This window comes from Loxodonta africana, chromosome 3 (genome assembly GCF_030014295.1).
Source record: "Loxodonta africana isolate mLoxAfr1 chromosome 3, mLoxAfr1.hap2, whole genome shotgun sequence".
Lineage (NCBI taxonomy): Eukaryota > Metazoa > Chordata > Mammalia > Proboscidea > Elephantidae > Loxodonta > Loxodonta africana.
Window position 1 is genome coordinate 12980357 of NC_087344.1, and position 9020 is coordinate 12989376.

General features: G+C 43.5%; 1 protein-coding gene across 5 annotated transcripts in view; it reads left to right on the top strand.

Annotated features, from left to right (window-relative positions):
• Nucleotides 1-8402, top strand: part of LOC100677508 (zinc finger protein 883-like) — a 48198-nt gene extending 39796 nt beyond the window's left edge. For all 5 annotated transcript variants that reach the window (XM_064280530.1, XM_064280529.1, XM_023540518.2 and 2 more), the window contains one exon: nt 125-8402. In XM_064280530.1, the coding sequence (XP_064136600.1) occupies nt 125-1763 (1639 nt within the window). In that variant the 3' untranslated portion in view covers nt 1764-8402. The remainder of the gene's footprint in view (nt 1-124) is intronic.
• The last annotated feature ends 618 nt before the right edge of the window (nt 8403-9020 follow it).

Consider the following 9020-nt stretch of genomic DNA (forward strand, 5'->3'; position numbering starts at 1 on the left):
CCAGATGATTTAACATATGAAACATGAGGCAACTTAGGGCAAATACCATAAACATTTACTGTGTTCGGTAATGGTGAAATGGGACCAAATTTAATCCTAACAGCATGCTGCCTGTTTTTCACAGAAAGCCTATGGTAAAGAACCTCCTTGAAAGTAATGAAGAAAATCAAGGTGGAAAAACTTTCAGACGGATTTCAAATCTTACTGTGTTCAAAAGAACTCCTACTGTTGTAAATTCTTCTGAATGCCATGAATCCTTCATCAACTACTCATCACTTAAGCATCATATCAGATCTCCCTCTGGTTGTAATATTTATCAATACAAGAAGTATAGAGAAGCCTTCAGTTGTCCCTGTGACCTAAGCAGTCCTGTAAAAACCCTTATTGAAGGGAAACCCTATAAATGTAAGGTGACAGCACCCCTTGGAGAGAAACCCTATGAATGTAACAAACGTAAGAAAGACTTCTGTAGTTTCTCATCTTTTCAAACGCATGTGAGAGGTTGTAAGCATGAATGTAAAGAATGTTGGAAAACCTATCCCTCATCACACCTTTTACATAAAAAATTTCGTAATGGAGAAATGCCTTATGAATGGAAAGAATGTGGCAAAGTCTTCAGTCATTCCTCATCCCTCATTATACATATAGGAACTCACAGTGGAGAGAGGCTTTACAAATGTAAGGAATGTGAGAAAGCTTTTAGTAAGTCCTCAGCACTAACTTCACATATAAGAGTTCACACTGGAGAGAAGCCTTATGAATGTAAGGAATGTGGAAAAGCCTTTAGTCATTCCTCAACCCTTGCTACTCATATAAGAGTTCACACTGGAGAGAAGCCTTATGGGTGTAAGGAATGTGGGAGAGCCTTTAGTAGTTCCTCGTGCCTCACTAGACATATAAGAACTCACAGTGGAGAAAGGCCTTATGAATGTAAGGAATGTGGGAAAACCTTTAGCAATTACGCATCCCTTATTCAACATATAAGAACTCATAGTGGAGAAAAGCCTTATGAATGTAAGGAATGTGGAAAAACCTTTAGTCAGTCCTCCCATCTAACTAGCCATGCAGGAACGCACAGTGGAGAGAGGCCTTATGAATGTAAGGAATGTGGGAAAGCCTTCAGTCGGGCTTCATACCTCACTAAACATATAAGAACTCACAGTGGAGAGAAGCCTTATGAGTGTAAGGAGTGTGGAAAAGCCTTTAGTTTTTCTTCATCCCTTACTAGACATATAAGAACTCACAGTGGAGAGAGGCCTTATGAATGTAAGGAATGTGGGAAAGCCTTTAGCGATTACTCAACCCTCAGTCAACATATAAGAACTCACAGTGGAGAGAGGCCTTATGAATGTAAGCAGTGTGGAAAAGCCTTTAGTTGTTCATCATCCCTCACTAAACATAGAAGAACTCACAGTGGAGAGAGGCCTTATGAATGTAAGGAATGTGGAAAAGCCTTTTATTTTTCCTCAGCCCTCGTTGCACATACAAGAATTCACACTGGAGAGAAGCCTTATGAATGTAAGGAATGTGGAAAATCCTTTAATCATTCCTCAGCTCTCGCAACACATAGAAGAGTTCACAGTGGAGAGAAGCCTTATGGCTGTAAGGAATGTGGAAAAGCCTTTAGTTATTCCTCAGCTCTCGCTACACATGTAAGAGCTCACACTAGAGAGAAGCATTTTGAATGTGAGGAATGCAAGAAAGTCTTCAGTCGTCCCTCATCCCTCACTATTCATTTAAAAACTCACAGGAAGGCCTTATGAATTTAAGGAATGTGGGAAAGCCCCTAGTGATTCCTAAGACCTCACAAACGTATGAGAATACACAGTGGAGAGGGAACTTAGGAATTACGGAATGGGAAAGCCTTTAGTGACCCCTCATTTGCATTGGGCAGATCTGCAAAAGACCTCTTTAAAGTGTTAAAAAGCAAAGATGTCACTTTGAGGACTAAGGTGCGCCTGACCAAAACCATGATAATGTTCAGCCACCTCATATGCATGTGAAACCTGGACAATGAATAAGGAAGACCAAAGAAGAATTGATGCCTCTGAATTATGGTGTTGGCAAAGAATATTGATTATACTGTGGAGTGCCAGAAGAACAAACAAATCTGTCCTGGAAGAAATACAGCCAGAGTGCTCCTTGGGAGCAAGGATGGTGCAACCTTGTCTCACGTACTTTGGAGATGTTATTGGGAGAAACAGTCCCTGGAGAAGGACATCGTGCTTGGTAGAGGGTCGGCGAAAAAGAGGAAGACCCTTGACGAGATAGATTGACATAGTGGCTGCAACAGTGGGCTCAAACATAATGATGGTGATGATGGTGCAGGACTGGGCAGTGTTTTGTTCTGTGGTACATAGGGTTCTTAAGAGTCAAAACCAACTCGACAGCACCTAGCAACAACAACAACAAACATCCTTACTAGACACGTTAAACTCACATTGCAGAGAGGACTTTTGAATATAAGGAATATGGGAAAGTATTCACTCCTCAGTCCTTACTGACTCTCAGTAAACTCACAATGGAGACATGAATATAAGGATTGTGAGAAAGCTATTACTCGTACCTCTTATCTCACAGAACCCAAAAGAAGTCAGTGAAAAGAAGCCTTATGAATGTAAGGAATGTGAGAAGTCTTTAGTTATTCCTTTTTCTCTGTCCAAAAAAACAATCCAAACCCATTGCCCTGGAGTCAATTCCGACTCATAGAGACCCTATAGGACAGAGTAGAACGTCCCCATAAGGTTTCCAGGGAGTACCTGGTGGATTTGAACTGCGACCTTTTGGTTAGCAGCCCAACTCTTAACCACTATGCCACCAGAGTTTCCAGTCACGGTGGAGAGAGTCCTTGTGTATCTAAGGAACATGGAAAACTCTTCAGATGTTTTACTTAATTCGGAACACATCTGAGTAGGTATACTGGAGAGAAACAATGTAGGTTTAAGAAATACTGGATGGCTTTCATCCCTCTTCTTTTTCCCAAACCTAAAAGAAGATACATGGCAGAAAAACCATGTAACTATAAGGAATGTGGGACAAATTTTGTTTGCCTCCCCATACTTTCAAAGACTTTTGAATTCATGCATATGAAAACCCTTCACTAATTAACCCTACTGAACATGTGAGAAGTCAGTCACACAGGAGAGACATCATGTAAATGTAATATACCTAGGAACATCTACACATGTTTTTCCATTCTGCAGGAACTTGTGACAGGATTGATTGCATTAATGTAAAAGGTGATTGAAGACTGCTGTGTCACTTCTTCAGGTCACCTATGAGACCTGACACACTGGAGAGACCCTATGACTAAGTTTTGTAATAAAGCCTTCACAGCATTTCCCTTCTGATGCACATCAGTGGAAGAATCTCAGAAAGTTAGAAATATGGAATTTACCACTGCCTTATGCATTAATTTCTACTCTGTATTTTCTGATGTAAACATTAAGGTGAAAATAATCACTCTAAGTCCACTTTCAGTCCTATGGCATGAATTTTGATAAGTAGTGTTTGTATTTTTGTTAAAATCACACTATTCTTGAAGTTTTTCATTATTCCTTTCGTCCTTTCTTGTGTGCACAGCATTGGTTTTAACAGATTAAGGATTGCACCATATGTTTTAATACAAAATCATTGCACTGAGTGCCCCTCTCTCAAATGGGGGTTTGAGTAGCAGCGTTTACATGGAAGGATATCTCATTCTGTGGCCCAAATCAATGATGGGCCCACACAGAGTCCCACCTGATCTAGCTGCAATGGAAGTTCTGACCTGCACAGACACAGAGCCTGTGCTCAGTGACAGAGTCCTGGTTTTGATCATTCTGATAGTCCAAGAGCATACACCCTGCCAGGAGCTAAGGCTGTAGTTGCTGGGCTGCAATATTGGATGCTGATCCACCTGGTGTGAACACCCCCTATAGGGATGGAGAAGATGGGGGCCCTTTTAGGGTTCCTGTATTAGTGGGGCAAGCACCTGTTGGGTCTAGAAGTCTTTGCAGCTCTACTCTGCCCTTTGCTGGGCTGGGAGCAGGCTCACTTACTCCTCACGTAAGGGGCCTACGAAATGGTAGCTGAAGGTAGCAGAAGCCTTCAAATTATATTTTCTCTTAATCCATCAGTTCCTCTTGTTTTGTCATCTCATGGAAATCCCTGGGCACCGTGATGGTGCCTATCAATAATAGTGATAGGTAGTGGATACCATGAGAGTCGGTATCCACCAGGAAGCTTGTAGTTAGATAAATGCCTTGCCACATATCAGAATATTGAACTGCCACTAAGTGAGTGTCTTCAGGCATGTTTGGACCAAAGGAGGGGAAATCACAGCATAATGTGCGGAAGCCAGATGTGTTCTAACGCAAGGAATCATCTAGATTCCTTAGGAATGAGAATCAGCACTAGCACAAAGTTGGTTCCCATAAGGTGGTCAGACTTTCCAATTTGTTCAGCATTTCTGATAGCAGCCATTCCTCCCATGGCACACACTACTGCTCTGCTGGGTTCAATAATTTGTTGCAGTGGCTACACAGAGCTCACAGGTGATATGCACTGTTATGTGGTTTATTGAGGGAGTTACAGGATACAATTTAGGATGGGATCAATTTATCAGTGAGGATAGCTTCCAACCAGTACAGCCCTCTCACCTCATCTCTGTGATGGTAGCAGACCCTTCTCAGCCAAGCACATCTCTCTGCCTTTGACCTCCTTGCCCTTGGCCTTTCTGCTGCTAACTGGCCCAACTCATAGCCAGTGTAGCAGCCCACTCAACTCTCTTAGCTGCTTTTCTTTCCTAGCAGCACCTTTCTGCCTTTATCAGCAGTTCTGCCACCAGCTCTGTGCTCTGCCCTGGGCCCCTTTTTGGGCCTTGTACCATCCTCAGTGTTATAGCTCTTGACCCGTATTACAACTCTTTTAGGAGGTTCCTTCCTCCTCTCTTTTTGTAGGGCTGCCACTTATATAAGCAAACTCCTTGTCAATTTCAAGGCATGGCTCTGCAGGACCATGACTGAACAGTGCCCTCGGTGGGCTGCAAGTCCACTCAGTCTGGTGGGTTTTAAAGTCGCTATTTGAATAACATATCGACCAACCCCTGTAATATACGTAAAATAAACCAATGACAGGTCAACAAACCAAGGGCCAGAACAGCCATATATAAGAGGAACCTATTGCACTGCAGCGAGGTATAATGTATACATAATGGTGTCAGTTCGTAAGACATTTACATATTAGTGTTGCACATTTATGAATGTCAACAAACCATCTTATATAAAACATTTCATCCTAGATCGTTAACAAAGATCCTCCCCTGAAGGTGATGTTATGATTGCTTCCTTGTCTCAGTTTTCAATTTTTTAAAAATCGTTGTTCATTTTTTATGGAATTTTAATCTTTTTTTTTTTTTAATTTAAAAACAATAATTTACTTTTAGAATCATAGTTGACAAATGCATGAGTCTCATAATCAGTTGAAAATAAAAGTATAGAATAGTACCGCTCTTTCCTCCAAAATTTTACCTGGTGCTGCCCCTTTTTCATCAAACCTTCCCCATGACCATGAATCCCTAGCAACTGTCCCTGCACATACCACACTGTACCTTTTTTGATTCTGGCTCCTTTCCCATAGCATAATGCATTGAGTGTCATCCACGTTGATGAGTGATCGCTAGCTTGTTCCTTTTAAATGCTGTGTAAGTAGTCCATTGTTTAGCCATACATAGTTTGTGTATTTTACAATTGAAGGACATTTGTATTTACAGTTATTGTGAATAAAGGTGGTAGAAGCATTCCTGAACAGGTTTTATATGAACTTAAGAGTTTTCATTTTTCTCGTGTATGTCCCTGGAAGTAGGATTGCTGTCATGTGGTAGGTATGTTTAACTACTAGAAACTGCCCGTCTGTTTTTAAAGAGGCTGTGCTGGTTTGTATTCCAATGAGCAATCCATAATTCCAGTTATGTTGCAATCTAGACAGGCTGATTTCTGGTTCAATCTAGTAGTATATTCTTTGGCACTGGTGTCAAGGGGGAACATTCAGGTGGGTGACTGTCTTATTAGTACTGGTATAACAGATACCGCAAGTGGATGGTTTTAACAAACGTAAGTTTATTTTCTCGCATTTCAGGAGGCTAGAAGTCAAAATTTAGGGTGTCAGCTCTAGGGTCGGCTCTCTGTCTGCTCTGGTGGAAGGTCCTTGTCTCTTCAGCTTCTGCTTCTCAGTTCGTTAGCATTCTTCATGTGGTGTGGCATCTGTCTTCCCCCCATCTGTGCTTTCTTCTGTGCCTAATCTGATCCTTTTATAGCTCTGAAATGATTGGTTTAAAACACACACCCTACACTGACATGGCCTCATTAACATAACAAATAAACCTATTCCCAATAAGATTACACTCACAGGTATTGTTAGGTGAGTTGGTTCTGACTCATAGCAACCCTGTGTACAATAGAACAGGTATGGGAGTTAGGATTTATAACACATGTTTTTGGGGAACACAATTCAGTCCATAACAGTGACTCATTTGACAGGCATACCCACATTTGCTGAGAAGAGGAGGTGCCTTGTAGCAATCCGGATTAGACGATAGGCCCATGTGTATGGGACTTTGGGCTATCCCACCACCGCCACTGCCAGCCTGGTCTGAACCCAGGGCCAAGCCAAGTCTGCTACTTGTTTGTGTTTTTGGTTGTTTAAGAATGGTTATGGAATTTTGTCAAAGGCAGTTTTCATCAACTATAGAGTTAAGTGAGTGATTTATTTTCTTGGCTCTGTTAATATATATGATGTTAATGAATTTAATCAACTTTGCATGCTTGGTATAAATCCTGTTTGGTCATGGTATATCCTTAATGTGTTGAATTCGATTCACTAAAGTTTTATTTACTGTTCAGTCATTGATATTCCTAAGTGATACTGGTCTGCAATGGGGTTATTCGGTATTTGAGATTTTACTTTACTGTCTTATCAGATTTAGGTGTCAGTCTCAACAGGGTGGTGAAGAATCACAAGAGATTTGGGATGTAAAGTGCTTAACTCCAGAAGAGGAGGCTCTGCCCCTTGTCTGCCCTGCTCTAGCAAGCCGGAACCCAGAGCTGAACCCAGTGCCCCATTGTGTTATGTGATGACGGTGTGCCCACCAGTGCTACTGCTCTCAGGACACACTCAACATTCTGGTCTCTCTCCTGGGGTGGTTTTAGAAGGAACAGCAATTTATATTGGAAATGAATGTGTTGAAAATAAACCTTAGATTTTGAGTCAAATGTCCTTGGAAAGGGAAAATGCCCTTATAGCAAAATATTGTGCAGATACCTCCTGGAGGAGGGCCCTGAGGCACGATGCCAGTGTCAGTCCTGTGGTGAACGGGCATTGCTTACTCCTGGGAGAGCTGTGACAAAGGGCTCTGCTTTGTCACTCCCACCCTCATGGCCTTGAGGGCTTTTCCCAGCAGTGTCCAGTGGGGACAGGACCCTGGCTGGGCTACAGGGACAGAGAAGGACAGCAGCCAGCCTGGGGGGCCATCTGTCATCCAGATCCAAGGCCGTGCACCCACTCCCAAACCTATCAGGCATTGGAAGGACAAAGTCTGATAGAAATGCAGCTCGTGGCCTGTGACTTCTCACTGGGCACAGGCAGCTCCCACTGTCTCTCCTCTGAGCCCAGATGTGAGCGTCCGATTTATCAGAGCAGCTCCATGTGGATGTCCATGCCGCTCCTTTTTCCTATGCCATTCCTCCTCCCTATCCTGATGTCACTACTCTGCCCATGTCATTTCCTGGGCTTGTCCTTGTCTCCTAGTCCACATTCCCCACCCCACCTGAAACAGAGCCTGATCCCTTGAGTCCATCCCCTTATTTCCACCTCCACTTTTGGCACCAGAGTCTGAGCCTGATGACCCTACCTGGGCCAGCCCACCAGCCTCAGGCAGGCTGCTTGTCACCTGGTACTCCTTGTCATCCACATGCAGTATGGACAGCCTTCCCCAAACACAGGTGTGACTGTGCCATGGCCCTGTCTGCGCCCTCACAGCCACCCTCAGTGGCTGGGTGTCTGAGGCCTCCCAGGTCTATTCCTCCCTGCCTCCCTGGACTCACACTAAGGCCCAGAGGAGTAGAAGGGCATCCCCACCGCAGGTCCTGAAGTGAGAGACGAACCCCGGGCAGGTGAGGGGGCTTCTGGGGTACTGCTCTGAGGCTGTGCACAGACCGAGCTGGCTCTTTCCACTCCAGCTCATGATGCCTGGACTTAATACATGTGCATCACCCTTGGCCCTCTGCCCCCACACAGTCTCACTCCTTCACACTAGGCCCACTCAGCCGTGTCTCTGCTCACAATGCACTGTCCTTTCCAGAGCTTGAAAGGCCTGGGTAGACAGAGAATTGGTTCTCGCTTGCCTGTCCACTCTATCCCTTCCTTTCCAGCCCAGGTCCCTGCGACGTCTTGCAAAGAAAGAAGACCCAAAGAGAAGAGCAACAACAAAGAGAAGCTGCGCCTTTTACTCAGAGCCAGAGACTTACTAATAATACCTAATCTACCAATGACGTTCTGACAGCAGCTCTGTGATGAAACCCATTTCACAGATAAGGACACTGAGGTCAGAGAGAGAGAGGGGCTTGTTCAAGTCACATAATGTGTCAGAGACAGAGCAGGGATTTGAATTCAGGCCTCCACAGATCCAAAACCACCCCAAAGTTCTAGGCCTGAGCTCTCCACTGGGGCACCACCAGCCATCTGTGACAAGCGAGCCCTTGAAAGGTGGCTGGTCCCATCAGACATGTGCTGAGAGTGTGAGATACTTGCTGGATTTCAGACATTGTGTGTGTGTGTATATATATATATTAATGTTGAAATAATATTTTGGTCATAGTTGGTTAAAGAAAATATATTATTGAAATTGATTTCACCTGTTTCAGCTCCTTTTATTGTGGCTTCTTGAAGGTTGAAATTACATATATGGCTTGCATTATATTAGGCAGCACTGTTCCATAGGAGTGTTTGAAATTAAGACAATGGCATTGTACTCCCACTTCTGG